At 39.3% G+C, this 24,751-nt stretch overlaps 1 protein-coding gene across 18 annotated transcripts in view; it reads left to right on the top strand.

Moving 5' to 3' along the window:
• The window catches only part of DST (dystonin), a 432,349-nt gene that overhangs the window by 214,032 nt on the left and 193,566 nt on the right, over positions 1-24,751 (top strand). For 16 of the 18 annotated variants that reach the window (XM_087438739.1, XM_087438737.1, XM_087438738.1 and 13 more), the window contains 2 exons: positions 2,137-2,214; positions 3,858-3,950. In XM_087438739.1, coding sequence (XP_087294865.1) covers positions 2,137-2,214; positions 3,858-3,950 — 171 coding nt within the window. Of the gene's footprint in view, positions 1-399; positions 499-2,136; positions 2,215-3,857; positions 3,951-8,679; positions 10,004-24,751 lie in introns of those variants that run through there. The other 2 variants (XM_087438751.1, XM_087438740.1) reach the window with 2 other exon arrangements.

Raw genomic sequence — 24,751 nt, 5'->3', positions numbered from 1 at the left:
AGCTCTGGTTAGATTCCTAATCATTTTCAGACTTCAAGTGATGTGAATTTGGGAGAATGAAGCACTTTGATTACCCTGCTTGTATAATCAATCCTATAATTAAAATACTATTTTTATTCTTGCTTTTTTTTTTTTTTACCTTTGGGCTTTTTTGGTTAGCAGAAGTTGGATGCATAATATAACCACATATTAAAAGACTCACAAATAGCAAGGAAATAAACATCGCTTTCTGAAAAATGGTCTAACCCATTCCACAGGTGTCATTTATTTTTTTGTGGACATTATGTCCCCTCCTTGGTTACTTGTTCTCCTTCATTCTGTTCTGTTCATGCTCTTCTTTTCATTTCTGGTCTGTCTTGTGTCTTTGCTGTCCTATCTTCTGTCTGTTGTATTCATTAGCCAAGGGAGCGAGATTTTTTGAAGACCTTACGATTGGTGAGTGCAACAGAAGCATGCGAATATGAACAGCATGAGGATGTGGAGGATGAGGATAAGGGGGTAGGTGTCGGCCCCCATAACTCGACTAACCTAGCTGTTAGAGTGCGGTGAGCGCTAACGTGGTAGAGAAGTAATCCACAGGTTCAGGCTCCTTTGTAGAAAACTATAGAAAGGACCAAAACGCATAGTGAGGGGGATGTGTGTGTACCAAAAAATTGGACAAAGGAAATATTTTCTCTTTAAATTTATTTATACGTTACTGTACACTGCATGGTAATTAAACATATGCACTTAAATTATGTTGGTGGTATTTTAGCTAAAGAATTTTATATATATTTTATATAAATACGGAAATCTTACAACTAGCCTGCTAATTTTTATGCAAATTTATTCACTTCTGGAATTTAAATTTCAAACATGGCAACTATTGGTTGCTTTATTTGAAAGAACTTATGGAAATTTATTTAATATTTAAGCTTATGCTTTAAATCATACCTGTTGGCAATAGGTATTTGATGGACATTCTTTACTTATCTTGCGTGTCTCGTTTTATTTAGAAGGGAGGAAGGTTTTAAAATCTAGAGTCCTGATAGAATGCACAGAGCTGTTTCATCTCCGTGCCTTAGTTGACGTCAGCCCACCTTTGCAAGACACATGTGCTGCTTTTGTCATCTACATCCCTAGCGCCCCCTGATTTCATTGGAAATTGTGCCATTTTTGGATCCAGTGGGTGAATTGATCAACATCATTTCTCCCTATTTTTCCATTTTGTAGTCTGCTGTCTGTTTTATTATGGTGCCTTTGGCTTCAGCCACCTATGCATATTGAAGAAGCTAAGCTGTCAGTTTTCTTTTATCTTTTTTTCCCTTTGGAAGATTTTATGTGGTAAATTTCATCTCCATTCTTTGTATTTTTGTTAAACATTTTCTCAGCTCTGTTTCCTTATGTTTTCCTTCTGCTACCTTGTAACGTTTCTTAAGAGAAACGACATCAAGGAAAAGAAATATGGTTTGTCAGTTTTCCTGAGACAGTAGATAATCATGTCCATCCTCAAGCAGTGTAAAACTGTTACAGAGTCCAACTGATTTTGTGAAAAAGCTAAAATAAAATAAAGAGGAAATATATTATATGGTTTTAATTGCTTTTCTCTCTTCCTCTATCATGGCTAAGTAAAACTCCAGTGTCTTTCTCCTTCTTGGTGATTTTTATACTAACTGCATGTGACTTTACCTCATTTTCATTAACATGCCATACATAATTAGAATAACTCTCTTGATAATAGAGTTTATTAAGAAGGCAAAATGGGGAGTGGTATTTAATTCTTTTTGGACATCCATAGCTAAATAACTGTAGGCTAGAATTGTAGTATAGGGAATATAAAAAGTCTATGTGTTCTTATGTGTTCTATGGTATTTTCTCTTTGCCTTTTGTTTAAAAAAACATTTGGAATAAACTATATGTTTAAATAAAAAATATTCAGAAAAATCCCTAGTAGTTTCCATTCAATTCCAGATAATACAAAAAAATTAAAAATATCTTTAAAAAATGTAATGAGTTTACCCAAACAAATACTGTCTTGACATATTAAGATGAGCATAAAGTATATTTATATAGTATATTTAGCATAAGTATATTTAGCATGGTCAGTGGTATCAGAAACTATAGTGTTTTTTATACCTTGCATTTTTCTATTCTTAGCCCAGAGAAAAAGGTCGGATGCGTTTTCACAGACTACAGAATGTACAAATTGCACTTGACTATTTGAAAAGACGCCAGGTATGATGTTTTTCAAAGACCATAATCATATAAACGTATGTGACTGAGTAAATATACATAGAAACATGTCAGGGAATGAGAAGGTTAAATTTGACTGTAAATTATAATCATTAAACATGTGCTTTTGTGAGACAAATATTTAAAAATGTTTTTAAACATTTGCTCCAAAGAAAAGGAAGTTAAGTAAGCCCAGAGGAATTATAAGTGGCGACATTTCCATCTGAATAAGAGCTAGTACTGATTTTCCTTCTGTTAGAATTGGAATGCTTTTGCCTAGGAAGTTAATGACATTTTAGTAGCAACAGAATGTTAAGAATGCCCATGAACAGTTCTTAGCAGTGAGGAGGCAATACTTTTATTTTTTTATGCTTAGTATATAAAATTATTTTATTTTTATAAAAAATGGTTTATATAATACTTTTAAAAAATTAGTGTAAGCATTTACTTAGTAGTGATGAGGCAGTATTTTATTTTTTATAAGTAGATAATATTGGATAATTTATAAGGGGTTAAAAATAAAACAAGATTTCTGACAGCAATCCCCGAGTAGCTTGAGGTTTTAGAAGAAATCAAGGAAAAGAATGTATACCATATTGGATATGATCTTGATTTGGTGGCATTGTATGTTATAGTGGTATAAGCCAAAGTATTGCTAATTTTTCAATTAGTAGAAAAAAGGATAAAAAGAAATTCAGGAGAATTGAAAGTTGCTGAAAACAATGAGAAATCAGAAGTGGCAACAATTTTCCACGTTAATGGAGTAGGAAAAAAGAGAGGGAAAGGGAGAGAGAGAAGCACTATCTTTTATTATTCATTTATTTAGTTTATTATGAACATTAAAATACTTTTATTTATTGAGTTTTAATAAACAGTGCTTAAATAATTTAAATGTTATTTGTATTTGCCTTATTATTCCGAATTCTAATGAAAGTTTCCAGAAGGATTAATGGTTCATTATATTTCATTGTCTGAAATGTTTTTGACAGCGTTCTGTCTAGGAAGTAAAATGTTAGATATCATTGTATTTAATTTTTGGTATTTAATTCATGATATTTAATTCTTTTGTCCAGGAAGTAAACATTAGATATCATCGTTACATTTATTTACCTGGCAGTTGATAAGCTTTAAGTCTGAGTATTACATATATATTTTTTATATTTGAGCAGCCTTCCAAATATCCAGTGACTTAGATATTTACTTATCTTGGTAACAATTTATGGTAGACAAATAGAAAAATAATGCTAGGTGGTTGTTTTTTACCCTTTCTGATGGAAGTACGAGAAAGATGTTAAAACTATTTTGTGATTCAGAACAGTTTCTTACTTAATTGTAAGAGTAAAATTTAATTTTAAAATCTCAAATATTCAGGACTTCTCAGTTTGAATTGTACTTTTTGTGTTGACAAGTGAGTGCTTTTAATACTTGCTCTAGAAGACAACACCAGAATAATACCTGTTTTTCCTCTATAATTTGCAATCTAAGATGAGTGGAGATAGGGGATAAGACAGTATTTTGAGGATTACTGGTTTTTTAAATCACACATTTTTTTCTTTGTGTAATTTAGAATTGCTTTTATGTAGGTAAAGATAACTTGTGCTGGTTTGAAAAACAGTTTGCTTTTATCTCTTCTTCATGTATAACAGGTGAAATTAGTGAATATTAGAAATGATGATATAACAGATGGAAATCCCAAGTTGACTTTGGGATTAATATGGACAATAATTTTGCACTTTCAGGTAAGCCCAATTTTTCTTAATTGTCATTTCTTTTAGTCTCTCATCGCCAGTTTTCAAGTGGTTCATAAGAAGGGTGATTCATATGTGTTTGTGTCTTGTGGAAGAAAATAAATTTCAGGCTTCTTTTCTTCAACAATTTGAATTGTTCCTTTCAAGTAACATGCTGCATATGAACCTGGCACCCCATTCCCTGGTGTCCATATGCTTAAATGTTTTTAGGACAGTGCTTGTAATCTCAGAAGATAAAGATTTCTTTTTATTGAATGTATACACATTTCTTTTGTTTATTGGACAGTATTACTTGATTTAGATACATGAAAATTTTGTGACTCAGTCCTTCTTTAGAATGGTTTTTCTTGATATTATAGTTTGTCAACTATGCAGACTATTTTCTCCTATTGATAGACACTAGATGGCAGTGTAATTATCATACAGAGATCTGAATTAAAAGTCTCCATATTTTGTGTAGAGCTGCACTTTCTCAAACTAGATTTGAGGAGAGTAAATGCAGATTTATTAACTGTGAATTATCTAATAAATCTGTGCCAATTTAGGGCTGATTTTAATTTTATTTTTTGTAAAATGATGCATTTTGAAAAAATCGTCTTCATTTGATTCAAGGTGAGTCCTAACTTTGAAACTTGCTTTGGTTTATTAGCCATTTGCCTGCTTACACAGTGTTCTGTATGCAGCCCAGAGCCTGACCCATAGTGGATGCATAGCACATCTTACTGATTGACTGCTGTGCACTTGGAGCTCAAAGGAGGAAGAGATAGCTTGCCAGCTTCAGAAAGGAGCTGGGGTTTTGAACCAAATCTTGAGAGGAATAGGACTTATTTCTTATTTTTTAAAAATTTGCCTGGGATATAGCTTTGTAGGGGAATGGTGGACAATAATGTGTCTGGGGCTCATTTGGGAACAGGATAAATATGACAGGTATGGAGAGCTACAGGAATTGGAGGCTAGGTAGGTTCCAGGACCTGGATAGCAGTTGAGCAAAGTTGCAGAAGTAAGAAATCAGAGGAGACCCAGGTAAGCAGACCTAGGTACCAGGAGACCCAGGTAACCAGGTGTCAACCAGCCAGACCACAGGGCAGCTAATACAGGTGAATGTCCACTCAGCTGGGCTGTTGCTGTTGGGAGATCCAGTAACAAGAACTGGTGGCAGGACCCTGAGGGTCTGAGGGTCCCCATTACTAGAGGACTTCATCCTTAGGGGCCTGGGGTACTGAGCACTAACCAAGGCAGGGATTCGGGCACAGACCCCGACTTTGCTATCAGAATTGGGTAAAGACTAAGTAGAACTGGCCAAAAAGCAGACTTCCTGTGGAGGGCCTCAGCAGCATTCTCGGGTGTCCTTGACTTAGCCCCAAGTGGATCAGGCCCCAGAACTTTTGGTAAGGTTGGAACTGCAAGAACCCCATGTGGGACGGTTAGAGGCCTGTTGGAGCAGGGCCTCTAACCACATTACTACCGACAGAGCTGGGGAGCACACAGGCGGGGTCTGGATTTGAATGGCGGAGTCAGTGTCTCTCTGGGGTAGGGGGAGAGCACTCAGGCTTTGGAGGGAGGCAGGGCTGAGTTTCATTGTTGGCTCTTCTATTTATGGCTGTGAGGGCGTTGGGTAAATCACTTAACCACTCGGAGCTTGAAAGGTAATGTTTTAGGAAACTGAATCTCTTAATTGAAATGAGCAGAGTCCATAGTCAGGGAGATAAGCTAAGAAGCTGAGGTGGTGATGTCAGAGTGGAGTGATAAAAACCGGGACTCAGATGGGATGAAAATTGAATTCAAGAGATGACATTTTGAAGGAAGAAAGGAAGGGACTTAGCGACGGCACAGAGGATGAAGGAGAGGGATTAAAGATGACCTGAAACTGTTGGCCTGGGAGATAAAAAACCAGTAGACTACCTAGAGGAACGAGGGTGATGGTAAGGGGAAAACTAATGACTTTCTGGGTAGGTTTGGTGAGCATAGTGGGATAGCCTGTGCATCTGTCTACTAGACGGTTGGAAGTACGTGAGCAGAGCTGTGAAGTCAGAGGTACAGATAATAAACTTGAGAGTTATCAATATACAAGTGGTCATTGAATCTCTCAGAGAGAAGGGATCTTCAGGGGATTCCAGAGAAGAGCATATGTGGAGAAGAGCCAAGAGCTAAGGACAGAAATTTGGGGAAAGCCCATGATTAGGGTGCAGGAAGAAGAAGATCTATCTGGGCAAACAGAAAAGGAACATTTGGAGAGATGGATGAAGCAACAAGAAAATGTAGTGTTGATGAAGCCAAGGGAAGAGAATTTCAAGTGGAAAGGATTGGTGAGCAGTATGAAATGGCACTGGAGAACTTGAGAAAATTCAGACTGAGGACAGGTCAATAGTTTTGTCTAGAAGGAGACATTGGAGACCTTGGAGAAAACACTCCCAGCCTCCTGGGAGCAGAAACCAGAAAAGAACAGACCGAACTGTGAGAAACAATATACTGAGACCCTAAGTTTGAAGAAATTTAAAGCAAAAGTTCATTCAAAAAGAATTATATATTAAGAAAGCTGTTTGGGGTTGAGGTGTCGTTGGAGGACAGAGGAGGACCAGCCACAGAAGTACCAAAAGAAGTTTTGCTTCTAATACGATCCTGTGGCATATATTATGGAATCCAGTGTATTTTCGGACCTGAATTATAAGATATTGTGACTGTTAAATTATCTCCAATATTTAAGAATTTAGACCGAGATCTGTTTAATATGGTGTACACCAGTGTTTTGGTAAATGGAAATGTCTTTCTTTTTGATGAGGAAGATTTGCCCTGAGCTAACATCTGTGCCAATCTTCCTCTATTTTGTATGTGGGTCACCACACCAGCATGGCTGCCTACCAGTGGTGTAGGTCTGCGCCCAGGATCTGAACCCGTGAACCCCGGGCCGCCAAAGTGGAGTGTGCCGAACTTAACCACTAGGCCACGGGGGTGTCCCCGGAAATTTCTTTCTTATTTAAGCGAAATAACTTTTCTTAGTACTAGGATAATGTAAGATCAGAATCATTTTACTGGTTATGCCAAGATATAAGGCTCTTTATAGCAGTGATAATCATTCTCACTCAAAGTAGCTGGGCTTTTTTTCTTTTTTCCCTCTATACTTTACATAAATGAAGTAATTTCAGAAGACCAATTTATTTATTTTTTTAATCATATTTGTGGTGAGCATCACAAATTGATTCTCTTTTCCAGTCAGGCTGTCTGAAGGTCAGCATTATGAACACGGCAATCCTGTATCACTGGCCACCATATGCCAGACCTGGAGATACTAAGATAATGAAGTCTGTTGTTCTGTCTGTTGGGAGAATGTTCATAAAACCGACTGTAATCCAGGGAGATGAGTCTATGGCCATATAAAGAAACACAGGGATGGAGAGGAGGGAGTGTTGTGGTAGGATGAGGAAGGTGTTAGAGAATAAGGGAAATTTTCACTGATGTTAGAGACGAGCTTTGCAAGATGAATGCCGGCTACCAGATAGAGACTCAAGTTGAGCCATTTCTGGGAGAGGGACCAGTGTGCAATGGCCTGAAAGTGGACAGGTGCTCAGTTTGGGCTGGAAGGAAGGGCGGGTGGAGTGAAAATCACTGGTTGCCCCTCTATCACGTCAGTACAGATGCCGGCCGTTATACTTGTAAATTCTTTTGAGTGATCTTCCATTGCCATTGAAAACATTGAAAATCAAATTAAAAACAAGCAAGCAAACAAACTCAAGGCTTTATTTTTGCCAGCTTGTCTTTTAGGATATTCTTTAATTTTCTCTTTAAATGATTAAGGAAAACCTCACCATGCAGGCCTGTTATTGACAAATATCAGCAACATTGCAAACTTGACTGTTTGATTGAATATTCTTGTTTAGAAAAATATAGTAAGTTCCATCTTTTGATCAATCTAAGGACTACTTAGAGAAAGGCAATTGTCAATTTTTAAAAAATTAGTTAAATGATTCTGCTTACGTGTAAGTCCAGTCGTGCCATGCTAATTTCTATTTTACCATATCTGTGACTCAGTGTTGGCAGTATGCACACCTCAGACAATCAGGTTCCATACTGATTTATTATTTTTACAGCAAGGCCCTAGTAAAACTGTATAATATTTAACTAGGGTACAATTATAAAAGTTACATGTAAAGTTTAACTGCCTTAATTCATGTATAAGAATGCACAGGTGTTTCTTTTGGCTAAGCGTTCCATGCTTTAAATCATAAAATTTATCTGTTTGCTTATATGAAAATCCTAAGGATCACATAATGGAAATGCCTTGGAAATTAATGTCATATGAAAAATATTACAAACTATTTTACTTATTTATTTATTTATTTAATTTTATTTATTTATTTATTTTCCCTCCAAAGCCCCGGTAGATAGTTGTATGTCATAGCTTCATAGTTGCACGTCCTTCTAGTTGCTGTATGTGGGATGCGGCCTCAGCATGGCCAGAGAAGCAGTGCGTCGGTGCACGCCCGGGATCCGAACCCCGGGCCGCCAGCAGCGGAGCGCGCTCACTTAACTGCTAAGCCACGGGGCTGGCCCCAAACTATTTTAAAAGATTGATTTTAGAAGCAATTTTAATGCAGTATTTTAGGCATTTAGCGTTTATTATCTCTCCTTCAGCTATTGAATCATCCTGTTATTTTTTATGGCTGCTCTTTTGAGTGAGAGCCTTAGTATAATTTACAGAGATTTTTGAGCCTCTTTTTTTCAAGTACTGAAATTAGTTGGTGTTTAAGAAAAAAGTTATATGGTAGGGACTCTCTGAAACTAAACTTGAAAGGCACTTTGACACTGAATCTGAAAGGCACTTTGCTCCATGTCTCCTGACTGGTATTTGCTCTCTGTTTGCTCTCAGATTTGTTGAGCCACCAATAGTTTCAAAGGTTAATGCAAACTTTGGTAGTGTAACTGCATTTCAGAAAACTGAAAGTTAAAGCGAGAGTCAGAATCTTCTCGTACAGTAAAGCTAAGGGTTTGCCTTGAAAGCTCATCAGTGTTGTAATTTGACAGTGAGCAGTACTGTTTGTCTAAGAGGATTGGTGGCCAGAAATAAGCCACAGTGTCTAATGAGACACAGGGACCCAGCTGGGCAAGGTGCCATGGCATTTCTTGCGTGTGCCTTTCTCATAAGCAACATGGCCTCATGCGGAAGAGGATGGTCACAGAGTCTGAGGAATTAGAGATCAGAGTGGAATTTTTGGGCTTAATAGAGATCTAAGTAAGCCCTGGATTTTGAAATGAGTGAATCTATGGAACTGTGATTTCCTGCAAATCAAATGGGGAATGTCTGTGGATGTGTACGAGCTGAGAAGGAAGAACAGTATTTAGATCCTGCCAAAACTCCTTTCAGCCCTGAAAAACGTTCTCCCAGAAGAAAATATTTCAGAAGAAAACCGATCAAGCAAATTGTAGGTGATGCGGAGTCAGCAGAGCCAAACAATGAAAATGAAGGCAAGAAAATCAACATTCAGCTCTCCAAAGGACAGCCAGCTCTTTTATCCAGGGGCCTGGCATGGGAGGAATCTATTAGCCCAAACCTCGCCCTGGAAGGTGGTAGTCAGCGAGAGAAGACAGAAGTGGGAGTTGACGGTGTTAAACAGAAACTTCTGCCGAGTGCTGCGAGCAGTTGGTCTCACCATGTGAACATTTCTCCTGCTTATGACAGTGAAACAGAAGTAAAAGTTAGTGCATTGGATGCAAGGATTTCAGAAAAAGACAGCACTCCATGTTGTGCAAAGAGGAAGAAACTTTTAGATGATGTCAACACAAGAGAAATAACATTCCAAAGAAAAACTGATGTTTTTTCTTTACGAAAGGCAGCCAGCTTGAGTTCCATTCACTATGGTGCAGAGAGATCACTTGAAAAAAGTGGGTTTTCTGAAGACCCATCAAAAAGTTATAGCAATATTCAAGAAAAGCGAAATACTGAGAGATTTTGCCCTCAGGCAATATACCATTTTCAGTTTGAAAAAAAGAGATGTCACTCCCTCTGTACTGATGTGTCCCCTGCTTCCAAGGACACAAATGGGAATGAGGTAAGTGAAATGTGGAGACTGAGTTTAAGGTGTAAATAAGAACTCCAGGTGCCTACCTCTGACTGAGGCTCTGTAATTTATCTTTTTAAAAGTTATTTTCATCTTAGTTTATGTGAAAGCTGTAGAGTTCTTGCTTCACTTTATTAGTAGCCTTAGATTTGATTTTTATGGTTTTATTTTTTGTGATAGCCACATTCTTTAATCACACTTTAATTTTAAAACCCCATACATTTTTATATTGTTGTGAGACTTAGAAAAACATTGCTTTAAGAGAATGCACATCTTTTGAATTTCTCTAGTTTATGTTTCTTAACTTTTCCTATGGAATAGTTTTTGGAAACTTAGCTGCACTGTAGGTAAAAGTTAAGTCAGAAAACAGTCACGACAGGACAACAGCTTCACGACAAATGTCGGGATGATATGATACAATTATCAGACAGTGCTGACTTGCTGATTGACAGGTTTGAAAAGCCAAAGCCTGTCCTCTATCAGTTTTCATGCACAAGAACACCAACATAATTGCTTTCAATTCTGTGTGTGTGTGTGTATGTTGGGGGTGGGTGGTACAGATGAAATTGCCCACATCTATCCTGTCTCTTTGTTGTGTGAATTATTCCCCGGCCCTAGTCTAAAATCAGAAATCATCTTGGCAGCATGTCATAGGAATTTGGATATGACACAGACTGCCGGGAAGTTGAGATCTTTATTCCTAACACTGGTAATTACCTTTAGAGAAGTTACTTCTCTTGGAGTGTACTTGTCTGTCAAATGTAAATGAATATTTTTTTCCTTGCTTGAGAAGTGCCTTATCCATTCAACCTCTACATGTTACTAGTTGGGAACTTTTCTTTAAGCTGTTCCTGACTTTGTCTTTTAACAAAACATCTGGACATAAATGGTATATGTGTGTTACACATTCTTGGCAGGGTCATTGTATCATTGGGCAGAGATCGTTTGCACAGTCACAGAATGAGGTTTTATTAGAGTTAGTGTGCACGAGCCTCGTTGGCCTTAGCTGCTGAGTTCCCCTGAAGGTGTTCCTGTTTATATTCGCCACCACACCTTGCCAATATTATGTCATCCGTTCTATTTACATTTTACAGTGGTTACATTTTAAAAGGAAAGCATCTAGTCTGAGTTGTTTTCCACGTAGGGCTGGCATAAAGGTCAGTGCAGAGAGAAACTCTTTGGCTGCTGCGTGCTGAGTGTAACCACAACTTTGCGCACATATGTTTTCCAACTGTTTTTTGCATAATTTGGCTTCAAGTAAGCCTTACATTTTTTCGTTAATGGAAATTCTTAAAATCTGTTTCCTAAGTGCTATATAAGCCCTTTATCCCCTTTTATTGTCCTCATGCCAAGGATTTTATCCTTCTTTCTGCTTTGTGTATCTAGTGATTTTTGAAACTTCAATGGAAAATATATGTGAAAATAAGTCATAAACCTGCCAATCAGATTCAGTAAATAATTGTGATGAGGAGATACTTAACAAAGCCTCAGGTTTTCTAGGCAAAAGCTGAATGGGGTACTCATGATTTATCTGAGGAGTTTGCCTTCTCACTTCCCTGTGGTCCAGATAGAGACTATTTATTCTGTGGCATGCAAAGAGTCAGAACCAACAGCTTAGCCACTTCTCTTAGGACATTCTTCCTGTTATCTTGGAGATATTTGACTGTGTTTGCTTAATTATCTTTGGTTAGAACAGTGCACAGAACTCTTTATCTTGCATTGGATTTTACATTTTTCATTGGAAAATGAGATGCAGATCCCTTCCTTGATACATATTACATCCCAGAAATGGCCTGTTAGCCAGCATTCCTTTTATTTGTTCCTTCAAGATCTTTTTCATATCTTCCCTGTTTGATCCATTCTTACTCTTAGTTAGTTGTATGCAGGGTTGGGCTCCATGACTTTTGAGTTAACCTCCAACTACAATAGTGTGCATTTCTTTGAAGTTATCTTAACCTTAGATTTAGCTCAAGCCTCTGACTTGAACTTCCCTGGTCCTTTGAAATTTGTCATTCTTAGGACAGGTGACCAGCCTATCTCCTTTTTAAATCCTTGCAATCATGCGCTGACCTAGAGTGACCTCCCAGGCTCAGAGGTGCCCTGGGTGTGGCTCAGACAGCCCCTCCTTGAGTGCCTACTGAATATAAATCTCATAAGCATGTTACATCTTTAGTAGGATAAGGAGATGTAAATTAAAAAAAGGAGTATCTTAGATTTGTATATTGCTTTGGAATTGGAAAAATGTTTTCAGACACATTGTGTCTTTGGAGTATCCTAACAACTGTATGAAATAGGCAAAGTAGACAATTCCTCTTTTATAGAATGAAGAATTGGAAACTCAGAGAGGTTAAATAATGTCCTGAAGGCAACACAGTAAATGGCAGTAGCTGAGTTCAACTATGGCACAGCATCCTACTCTGGTTAGTTGTCAGAGTTCTGAAGGAGACTGTTGTGAGCTCAGAGCAGGGATTGAATTTACAGGAGTTGATGTTCGTCTGTGAAGGATGAGTGCTATAAACAGAGGTGGCAAAGGCAGGGCCATGTTTGGAGACAGGGAGTAACGGGCTCATTGTCCGCACCTTCTTCAGGGATCCCTTATTTGTCTAAGACTCACATGCTCTCTGTACCTTGTGACAAGGTCTCCTACCTTTGCCCTTGACCTTTTCCCACAACGCTTTCTTATTACTTTGGTTTCACAAATCCCACCTCTTCCCAGTCTTGTTATATTGATCTCAGCAAAGATGGTTGTTTTCTCTGTTTATAGGCCATTGGTTCTCTCACTGACCACATGTGTAGGTGTCACCTGAGGAGCTTTTAAAAACCACACATGCTTGCCCCGGGGCCGGCCCGGTAGCCTAGTGGTTAAGTTCGCGTGCTTCACTTCTGCGGCCCCAGATTCGCAGGTTCGGATTCTGGGTGCGGACCTACGTACTGCTTATCAAACTATACTGTGGTGGCATCCTATGTACAAAATAGAGGAAAATGGGCACAGATGTTAGCTCAGGGCTAATGTTCCTCAGCAAAAAGAGGAAGATTGGCAGTGGATGTTAGTTCAGGGCCAGTCTTCCTCACCAAAAAAAAAACAAACAAAAAAACCCCCACAGATGCCTGGATGTCACCCAGTGATCCTAATGTCATAGATCAGGGTGAGGCTTCACAGGTGATTCTAATGGTCAAGACTATGGATAGGGAGCTTGTTACTCTTCTTATTCTACAGCAGTGCTTTTCAAAGTGTGACCCCAGGGTCCCTGCAGTAGAATCATCTGGAATGCTTGTGGAAAATGCTGTACCCCAGATTTAACTTGATCAGAATATTTCCTGGTGGGACATGAGAGATGTCATGTTTTAGGAACCCTCTCAGCTGTTTCTTAAAGACACACTAAATTTTGAGAACCAGCATCACCCTAGCTTAGCATTTGCCATCTCGTTCTCTTCTCAACGTAGGTTTTCTGATAAGCAGTGTAGATTTGGGGCCTGGAAGGCAGGGGATTAGAGTTCTAGTCAGGCTTTGCCACCAGAGAGCTCTGTGACTTGGACGGCCTTCTTCATTTCTCTGGGTCTCGGTTTCATTTTCTAGACAAAGAGCATATTGAACTAGATCGTGATATTACTATTAATAATAATGCTATTTATTGAGTCCTACTATATGCCAGAGACTCCACCATTATGCTATTTAAGCTTCAGAGCAAGCCTATGAAAGGGTTCTATTATTAATCCATTTACAGAGGAGGAAACTGAGCCTCAGGAAAGTTAAATAACATGCTCAGGTCACTCAGTCAGTAAGTGGAAGACCTTGGCTTTCACCCAAAATGATCTACCAAGCTGAACTCTTAACTCTTAACCCAACTGTTACCCACCTTTTCCATATACATCTCTTTCAGTTTTGAGTTTCTATGAATCCATGTGTATAACTGCCTACCTTTTTGTTTGTTTAGTGTTTTCACCCCTTTCTCCATCCTTCCCTTCATTTCTCTACCAGACATATGTTATGTACTTGTTATATATTGAACCAAAATTAGATACTCTGAGGGAAAGAAAATATAGCCCTTTTTTGCATGCATTATATCCCATTGTTTGTTCAGAACAAATGGCAGGGCCTGTGGCTGTAAACGTAGTCACCTGAAAGTAAGGCTTCTGGGATGATGATGATGAATAATTTTAACTTTCCGCCATACTATGTAGCTGTATTAACTCGTGAAAACTGAACCATTTTATGTTTCTTTTCATCCTTTGGTAAATTGCCAATGAATAGTGCAGTGACCTAAAAGAAGGAAGCCGAGGAGAGAAGGATGAGAAGGAGTGTGGATATTGTACAAATTATATTATTAGTATCTGAATAATGAAGAGTTGAAAATGTTTATTAATTGACTTTTATATTATAAAAACTTTGAAAAAATTGAGAACTATCTCAAAATGTTAGAATACAGTTGTGTGCTGCATAATGACTTTCAGTCAATGATAGACCACATGTATAATGGTAGTCCCATAATATTAGTACCAGACAGCCTGGGTCTGTAGTAGGCTATACGATCTAGGTTTGTGTAAGTGCACTCTATGATGTTCGCACAATGATGAAATTGCCCAACCGTGCATTTTTCAGAACGTATCCGTGTCGTTAACTGACATAACTATACGTTAATATTCAAGGTCACTGAAGTATAATATTTATTTCTTTAACCAAGTCTTTTATGAACGTTAGGCTATCTTACTTAGAATTCAAGGACTAGGATAGAATCTAAACGTTTCTCCTTTCGTATGGTAGCTCTGCTCTACAGATCTTGAAACCAAAGGTCATTTGGTTTATAGTTGACTAATTAACTCATTTCTTTCTGAACCATTTCATCATTTTTAATGAAAATGCATTCATTGATTTTTTTTTTAATACTTTTTTTTTTTTTAAAGATTTTATTTATTTATTTTTCACCCAAAGCCCCAGTAGATAGCTGTATGTCGTAGTTGCACATCCATTCTAGTTGCTGTATGTGGGACGCGGCCTCAGCATGGCCAGAGAAGCGGTGCGTCGGTGCTCGCCCGGGATCCGAACCCGGGCCGCCAGCAGCGGAGCGCGCGCACTTAACCGCCAAGCCACGGGGCTGGCCCCTTTTTTTTTTACTATTTCCAGTTATTTGGATTTCATAAGCAGTTTGTGAAAATCTAGTTATAAAATAGTTGCATAGAATTTGAGTCTCTACCAGCATCATAATGCCTCTACCTTTTCACTTATATGAAGGAGAAGCCAAAGTTGAAGATCCCCTGCTGTACAAGAAAAATAGTTATATCTATGTTAGTTTTCCCTCATATTTGAATAAGAAATAAATGAGCATTTGCTAAAAGAAGCTGTCAATTTAGAGCATTAGCACTTGAACTTTGTCAACTTTCTGCTTTTATCTTCTAGTTAACTCTTCGTTTTAGGGAGACAATTTTTAACCAGATAGAATTTTCAAAATATTTGTGCCATTTTTGCAGTTAAAAATATTTTGTGGAGCATTTTCACACATTTTTGAAACTTGGAAGCAGATATTAAAAATGTGTTGATTACATTTGTTTCTGCCAAAATAGTTAAAACATCTTTGAAGAGATTGTCTTTGGAAGCAAACATCTTGGCTTGGGAACATTTGCTGGTGTTGACAAATTCAATATGGAATTTAATTTTGCCTGACTACAGTGTCAAGTAGTATGAATAAAGGAGTTTAACAATAAAACTCACCCTGGTGCAGTTACCTCAGCTCACCATGGGGCAGGCACTGTTCTGAACCATGTGTGTGTATGTCGTCTTAGTGTCTTAACAACTCTGTGAGGAGATGCTTTACATGAGAGAAGGCTGAGGCCCAGAGGAGTCATGGGGCCAGTAAGTGGTGGGGTCAGGAATTGAACCCCGGTCACCACTCTCCACAGCTCTGCACCAGTCTTCCTCCCAATGGTAAACTTTTACCCTTGAAATAATTATGTTAAGAGACTCGTGAGGTAGAAGAATCTTGAGATCCACTTTTCCAACTTGCTGCTTTCATTCTTATTAATACCTGAACTCTCTCAAATAGAGTATAAACTCTATTTTTTAATTTTAGCAAAAATATATGAAGGAATTGAATTTCCTTTGATAACACTCTTTTGTCTAATCCTCTGAACCAGTAGGCATTTCATGTTCCACGGGGAAGAACATTTGCCTAGCTGTCATTTCTGTATCCATTGTGTCTCTTAAGTCAGTTTTTGCTTCTATAAAATGAGATGGTTCATCGATAGATAAAGCTCTTCCTAGAATGTTGTAGGGAGTCAGTACTATAGACTTGGTATAGTGAAGAAAGAGAACTTATGAGATCTTGAGTCAGAAGACTTAAATTTAATCCAGGTCTACCTATTATGTGTCAGACAGTATGCTGACTATCTTCCTCTAATTCCATAATTAGCTTAAAATTTTGTCAACCTGTTGGAACAGAAATAACCCCTTGGAGGGACCAATTCTTGAAGCTAATCTTGGTTATTTACACCTTAGTACAGATCCATTAGTAGCTCTGGTAGGAGAGGGAAAGAGAATATAATGCCAGAGGCAAATCTGCTCTTCTCTGTGGGCAAAGGCTGTCAGTTAAGGCCGTGTGTCTAGTGAGGAAATTTCTATGAACCGTGATGTTCAGTTCATGTGAGAGATCCAGGGGTATATCTTCCTCTGAAAATGTGTGGTGGTCTGTGTTTCAGCTGCTTTGCCAATATAGAGGCTGAGAATCTCTAGTGAAAAGGGTCTTGACTTTAGGGGTCGAGGCAAAGCTAGGAGATGTGCTTTCATGACCTGTGTGTGTGCAGCCCTTTTCCCAGCAGTGGCTGCACGGGAAGGAGGCACCACTGTGGCTGCTGACACGGAGGAAAAGTTAGTCCGAGTTGTAAGGAGAGAGCTCTTTTCTAAATATGAAGGAGAAATTTCACTCTCCTCTTGCAGATTCTGAACTGGAGTTAAGGAGACCTAGGTCTATACCCTAGGCCTCCTACTAGATGCTGTGTGACCCTGGAAAAGTCACTTCACCTCTTTTGGTCTCAGCTTGTTCACTGGTGAGACGAGCGAGTCTGCCAAATGGCTCTGCGTCCTTTCAATTTGAGTTCCCTGATTCCTTATCCTTCACTACTATTTATAGCCTTCTCTAAGCCAAATATCTTCATTCTCTTAACTTTAGAGATGTTGCATTTTCCAGTGTTACACATAAATTATTTCAATAGTAAATTTGATTAAACTTTTTAATCTTTTCAAAAAATTATAATTGGTTAAAACGTTTGTATAGGATAACAAATTATGTACTTTTTTTTTTAAATGTGAGTAATCTTTTAGGGAGTATCTGACTCAACTTTGGAAGTTGGCTGTTCTTGTGTACTCAGTGCATGCCAGAACCATGACAACATCTGTAAAAATAGGGTGTTCCTGTTGCCCAGTTGTCTGGTGGCGTTGACTTTGCTCAGAGGACTTTCACATTTACAGCCTCAGCTGACCAGCACAGTGAGGCTGTTGCAATTCATTTAGCAGTAAGTGAGTCATTTCGCAGTAAGCTGTGAATGAAATCAGAGTGTGCTGTGAGATGAGATATGTTGACTTGTTTTCTTTCATTGAAAAGGCATTTCGAGGCTATACACTGTGTCAAGTTTATGAAGTTGTTTTAGAAAAATGATTCAGATGAAGCTTAGGTTCACTACTTGTTGTTGGGTTCTCTTTGAGTAGTCTCTGGGCTTGTGCTCACTGCTGGGCACTTTTGTGCAGGGCTCAGGGTGTTCTGTTATTATTGGGAAGTGAGGTTGATTGGAAACCATTTACTTTTCTAAAATGACAAGGTTTGCGTGACAGGTTAAAACTCATTCATACCAAATGAAAACATGAAACGTGTTTCTAGTCTTTCATACTTTTTTTCTTTCCTTCCTTCCCTCCTTCCTCTGTTCGCTCCCTCTCTCCCTTCTCCTCCCTCCTTTCCTCTCTTATTCAGCAGATAGTTATTGAGGACCTAATATGTGCCATGTTGGGCAGAGTATGGGAGAATATTCCAAAGGGAGAAGTAGCTTGAGCAGAGGACCCTAGGAGAGAGGAAGCATGTGGTTCATACGGTATAAAGTTCATATGGTTTGATCATAGACTAGAAGGAGAATGGCTTGAGTCTGGAGAGATCAGCAAAGACTGAATTTGATTACTGTGGCTGCAGAGTCAAGAACAAACTAGACTGGGATGTGAAAGTAGGGCAAGACTTGGTGCACTGAGACTAGTTAGTAGGCTGTTACTAGTCCAGACACTGAGGCTTAGTTCCAGAAGAAGCTAGAAGCTCTCTTGAGCCCAATATTATCCTAGGTCTATCATGACTGTGTCTTAAAAGATGTCGGTATTGACATTGGAGCCTAGAGGTAGTAGTCCAGACTAGAGAAAATAGTTACTTCAACTCAATAGTCGGTAGTGAGGAAAGAGAGGAAATGGGGATATAAGACCCTCTTCTCCCTTCAAAGCAGTTTTGGGACAGCTAATATATGCATATTATTAGGTGCATATATCTTCCCTAGCAGTCGAGTGAGTAGTTGGCAGGATGAGTCAGTACACATGAGGAGGTTTCAGAGTTGGAGTAACTCATCCTTTTATGTTTTGAGAGTTCTAGCACTGGTTTCTTTGGCTCCTAGGTTGTAGAAGCAAAACAATCTGCTTGTTTTGGGGGTTTTCTCATGTTGTTTAGCTGTTTCTTGAGACGGGGGTTCACGTTGCCTGGCTGTGTTCTGTGAGGTACTTTGTCAGACCTGCACTGAGCAGGCGTGTGTCTGGTTATGCCACAGGTAGAACTGTTTGAGAATGCCTTTGTGAACTGGGGTCAGGCCTTATTTCTTGTGTTTGAATTCTCCCTGTCCACATCCCTTTACCTCCCAGAGCCTCTCCCACAGCCCCCTGCACCTTCTTCTTTTAGTTCCAATTATTAGGGTTTCAGTCATTGGAAGTTGTCTCAGCTCTGCTAAGAGGGAGAAGGGACAATATGTAGTCAAGTATCAGTGTTGTGTGTGAGGTAGAGGTAATGTGGGAAAAAGAGAGGTAGGCGCAGGAAAGAATGCGAAGGTTTTTTGTTGTGGTGGTGATTTTTTTTTTTTTTAAGGCTGAGATTGGTTTTCAGTTTTTTCATTTGTTCTTGGTTTTGCTTATATGGCATGAAAAGATAAGACAGAAATGGTGACTTCTTTATTCTCAAGGCCCAGAATCCTGAACTATGAAAATGGCTTTATATATAGGGTATCTGGATTCTTTTTTTTTAATGCCCTACAGGGCTCAAATTAATTTTGTTAAATATATAGCCACCAGCCAAATTTCCAATTCAAATGGATTTGGGGACCCCTTGTTTAAATGGTTAGATTTTCTGAGCATTTATTACTAGTAGGAACAATACTTTTAGAATCCGCATTTGGAGAACTTGCTTTCTAACATGACCCGGCAGTTTTTGAGAATGCCTTATGGTGAGTGTTTTTATAGCCCAGAACCGTTCTCTGTAAACCAGCTTTCGTCAGGGCTCTGGAAGATATTTGCACTTGACACAAAAATCTTGCAGGTTCTTCTTTCTGCTTTAGCCTTGGGCAGTCTTGGAAGAGGAACACACATAAGTAGAGCAGTGGTAAATGGGGAGGAAATAACATTTCCTCTGTAATTTAAGTGAAATAAAGATTGGGCCTATTCAATGTCTATGTATATAGCAAAAAGTATATGAAGATTGGGTGTTCTTCTGTTAATTTGTTTTAACCAATTCAGTACCATTTTCATGTGGGAGTTGAGTTAATTATATCTGACGATAATAAAAGTATACTGAAGCAGAATCTGTGATAATCTATTTACTGATTTTTCACATCTAAAGCAGATGAGCCAGAAAAAAGGTCAGTGAAGTTGCGTAGTTAGTTGAAAAGTTAAAATCAGCCAAAAGAGTTATTTTGATTATAAGTAAAATAGAAAGCTCCTGAGATGCAGACCAAGACACGGGCAGTTCATACAAACCTCAGGTATCCAACAGTGAGACTCAGTTCTAGCAGAAGATGGAAGCTTTGCTGATATGCTGAAATGCCAATATCATTTCAGTCCTATCATAATTGTGTCCTAAAAGATACTTTTGAGACACATTGGAGTTCACTTGGACTTAGGACATAAAGACCTTCTAATTCAAGCATGTTGACCTCTTCCCATCATACTCTCCTTGAACTTGGAGGACAAATACTAGATTTTGGTTGTTTTTACACATTGCCAAAATAAATTTTTTGAAAAATGTTGTCAAATGTGTCATTTCTATTGTGTAAATAATGAGTAAACGAAAACCTAGTTAGTTGAGTGACATTTTTATGGGTAGATCAGTTTTGTTGGTTGGCCATTGAGCATCCACCATAGCCAATAAGGCTTCTCCTTCCTGTGTGGGACCTTGAAGTATATGATAAAACAGAAGTGATCAAGGATATCGTGGTGGTTGCCTGAATGAATTAATGCGGATTCCAAAGGTGCCTAACCCAAGCAGAAAGTCATGTCCATTGGGCGTTGATGGAGTGTCTATGTGCCGAGCCCTGACTGAGTGAGGCGCTGTAATACTAAGATGAATAAGACATTGTTCTTTTGAATATGTTTGCTCATGTGTTAGAGGGAGAGAAGAGATATCAAGAGATAATAATGATGCACAACATATACTGCTGTCATAGCAGATGCATGGATGCTGTGGAAGCAGAGATGGTGGGACGTCTCACACAGACCCTGGAGGAGGAATCAGCTGGAGCTTCCTTAAGCAGAAGGATGGGTGAAGGGCTAGAGGGGTGGAGGCTGGTGAGGGCATTCTGCAGGTAGACAGTGGCACCTATAAATGCATAATGTCCTGTGGAAATGTGAGGGAACTAGACGTAGTTCAATGTGGCTGGAGCGTGAGGAGTATTTTGGGGTGGGTGTTAAAGGGGAGGGAGGAGAGATGAGGCTGCATAGGACTGTGTGACCAACTGAATGTAGGTGCAGACAGAGAAAAAGGCATCAAGAATGAGTTCAGAGTTTTTGATTTTGGGGCAACTGGGTGAATGATGGGGCCATCCTCTGAGCTAGGAATACAGAAGGAAGAGCAGGATGGAGAAAGAGAAATTCAGTTTTCAATAAAGTGAGTTTGAGAAGATTGCAAGATATAGCATGGTGGTTTAGAGTAGCAGCTTTGGAGCTGGATAGGTTCAAATTCAAATTTTACTTCTACTTGTTGGTAGTTGCGTGAACTTGAGTAAGTCATGTAACCACTTTGTGCCTCTTTATCATTTATAAAATGAGATTGTATGTTGTGAGGATTATAAGAGATAATATTTGTAAAGTGCTTAAGCACAATGTCTGGCTCATTTAAGTGCTCAATAAATGGTTGATTTTGCTCTTTCAACAGAGCTGTTCACTAGAGAGTTGGAATTTACAGATCTTGAGTTCAGGGGTAAGGTTTGGGTGGGATATAGGGATTTGGAAGTCATCAGTGTGGAGGGGATAGTTGAAGCCATTGTAGTAGATGAGATTATCCAGGGAGAGTGAGAAGATGAGAGGACTGAGGACCTAGCTCTGGGGAGCATCATTAAAGGATGGGTAGCAGAGGAGCCGCTAGTGAAGACTGAGAAGGACTGACCGGAGAGGCAGGAGGAAAATCAGGAAGGAACGACATCAAGGAAGCCAGGAAGGAAAGATTGCCAATGACAGATGCCTCAGAGAGAGCAGGATTAGAAAATGCAGGGACTGGCCTGGTGGTTTAGCGGTTAAGTTCTCGTGCTCTGCTTCAGCGGCCTGGGGTTCGCTGGTTTGGATCCTGGGTGCAGACCTACCCACCACTCATCAAGCCATGCTGTGGCGGTGTCCCACATAGAGCAACTAGAAGGATGTACAGCTATGACATACAACTATCTACTGGGGCTTTGGGGAGAAAAAAAGGAAAAAAGGAGGATGATTGGCAACAGATGTTAGCTCAGGGCCAATATTCCTCAAAAAAAAAAACAAACCAGAAAATGGAGGGATTGGAAAAAAACCCATGAGCTCTTCTTCATGTTGTTTTTCTCTCCTTAGACTGTAAGCTCCGTGAGGATGATGGTAATGATACAAGCAGACATTTATGAGGGCCTGCTCAATAAGTGAGATGATCAGAGAGGAGGTTGATAGATGATCCCTCAGAATTCTTACAACTCTTCAGTTTCCACATGACCTGCTCTCCTCCTGTGCCCACCACTTCCTCTGTTGTGTTTTGCAGACTATCAAATTTCCTTCTTTACTGGGAAAATAGAGTCACGAGCAAGAACTCCGTCACTTCCTTGTCTGGTCATTTCTACTTAGTTGCAGTGGAGTGATTGGGGTGGAAGCCAAATCACAACAGGTTGAGGAGTAAAGATAACAAAGATTAAAAAATATAGAATGCTTTTTTCCAGTTGCTTTACTGAAGAGAGAGACAGTGATAAGAGGCAGTTGAGTTTATGAAGGTTGTTTGTTTATTTATTTTAGGATGGAGGAGACTTGGGCATTTTAAATGCTGAGAGCAGAGACCCAGATGAGAGGGGATAATTGATAGAGTGAGACCCCCAGGAGGCGGGAGGTGGAAGGATTCAGAGCACAGGAGGAAAGCAGGTCCTGTGGAAGCAAAGTTTGTGGGTAACAGGGCAGGAAGTGAGGGAGTTTTTACTCATGTCACTGTTTTCTATGTAGAGAAGGAGAGGAAAAGTGATTGCTAAACATAAAAAAGAGGTGGCGGGGTAGGGAGTTTTAGGCAAACGGTGAAGAACTGAAAGACATACTACTGTGAGGGGTGAAAACTGGCCAATTAAGACACCAAGAAGAATTGCCGTGTTTCCTGGCGTGCCTAGCTGAGATTGCAGACCTGGAATTTGTGGTGGCAGCAGTCCACATGGTGGTCGGGTTTTCTCTATTAGAGCTTTCTAGCTTGGGGCAAGAGCAGAGAAGACATACAGCTGTCTTGATCAGAATTAAGATTTGGCTGGGTGGTTGCAGGGTAAAGAGAAAGGAGTGAGGGAGTTGAGGATATTGGTTGAAGTGGGGGGTCATGACCAGGTAGAGAAGGAGGTAAGGATAGAAGAGGCTCATAGACTGTGATAAAATTGGGCGAGTCAAGGAACATGAGATGTTGGTGAAGCTGGAACTTGGTTTAGGTGGAGTTAGAGAATGAAAGTGCTGGGGGAGCGGGAAACTGCTGTCAGAAGTTAAATATCTGAGGTGGAGTAGTTCCAGCTCAAGATGGGGAGATCAGAGGAGACAAAGGACTGTGAAGATGAGGTGCTGGATGGAGACAGACACATGCTCAGCCAGGTGCCAAACCTCTGGGGGATGCAACGATCATTTTTGAGGAGAGGAAGAAGATCAGCCTACAATGTGCAAAATGAGGTCTTTGTACCCACGGGTAATGGTTTGAAAACCATTTGGTTTGCATTATTGGGGGTGTTAAAATACCTTTGCCTTGCCTCTGGGGCTAATGGTGTCTGGGACTTAATGCAGTGATGGAGACCTGGGGTTCAGTAAAAAGGTAGAAGCGGTGTAAGGTACTGAAGATGTAAGAGATTTGTTTACCGTGGAATAGGTATTTCTGGGAAGTTTGGGAATGGTGGCAAGCCGGGTCAAGAGAGATGAAGCAGAGATGAAATGCGGGCATGAGAGGCTCAGTGACAGGAAGAACTTGAATTTGGGTGGTAGCCAACAATGACCTGGATGTGAGGCATGAGGGCTTCAAGTTTCCAAAAGGAACTAGGGAACTCTGGTATAAAGTATTTTGTTTGTTTTTGATGCTAGCTGACAAGCTTGTTGGTGAGAAGCTTTAAGCAGCAAATACCAGTAATATAATTGTGATGGGAGAAGCTAACATTTCTAGAGTGTTCTACATGCGGAGCACTGTGCTAAGCACTTGATGTGGATTATTTTATCTAATCTTTAGAACCACTCATGGAGGTAGAAATTATGTCATCATTTAAGTTTTTAAAATGAGGAAAATAGATTTTAGAGAGATTATGTGAATAGCTCTGGATCATAATCGCATTACTGTTAGGGTTGGGATTTGAACCCAGGCAGCATGAATTGAAACCCTCTCTGATCATTACTGTGTTGCCTCCAGGAATTGAAGGGAGGAGGCTTGATTACGTCCTAGAATCCGACCTGAATGTGGAACCATCATTGACTTGTTATTGATGGAGGATTCAGCCTGTTTGGCTGAATGCAAGGGTTTCAAATCAGGGGTTAAGAATGACAACTGTAGACTTGTGATTTTAGCATTTAATTAATTTATTTTTTTTACTTTTGGTTGCACAGTGTCATGAAAAGTCTCATATACTCAGATAGTGGCTAATGGTAACAGTATATTTTTTAAAATATCTTAAATTTCCATGTGGGGATAATATTCAGTTAATTGGAAATAGCAGGAGAAGCTGAAAATGAGTAATGTGTTAGTAGTGTTTGTTGTGTTAAAGTTTGGTTCGTGACATATTTGAATGTGCATTTTTGAACTGTGGCTTTTGAAATAGTGTAGGCATGTGTAATAGCCTGAAATAGTGTTGTGTGTGTAATAATCTGAAATTCACCTATTAGAAACTTATCTAATGAGAATATATTATTTTCTCTTGGATGATATTACTCCTTTTTCAGACCTCTAAACTCCTCTTCTTTAGTATCCTTCCTCGGGTAAAATGCTGTGTAGCACTCAAACCTATTAAACTTAAACTGGTACCTTGTAGTTGAAATTTACTGACTTCCCTTGTTAATGGGTAATTTTCTGACTGGCC

Source organism: Ceratotherium simum, chromosome 13 (assembly GCF_057802395.1).
Source record: "Ceratotherium simum simum isolate JZ-2026a chromosome 13, ASM5780239v1, whole genome shotgun sequence".
NCBI lineage: Eukaryota > Metazoa > Chordata > Mammalia > Perissodactyla > Rhinocerotidae > Ceratotherium > Ceratotherium simum.
Note: the sequence above shows the minus strand (reverse complement) of the source record. Positions and strands in the feature narration are given on the sequence as shown.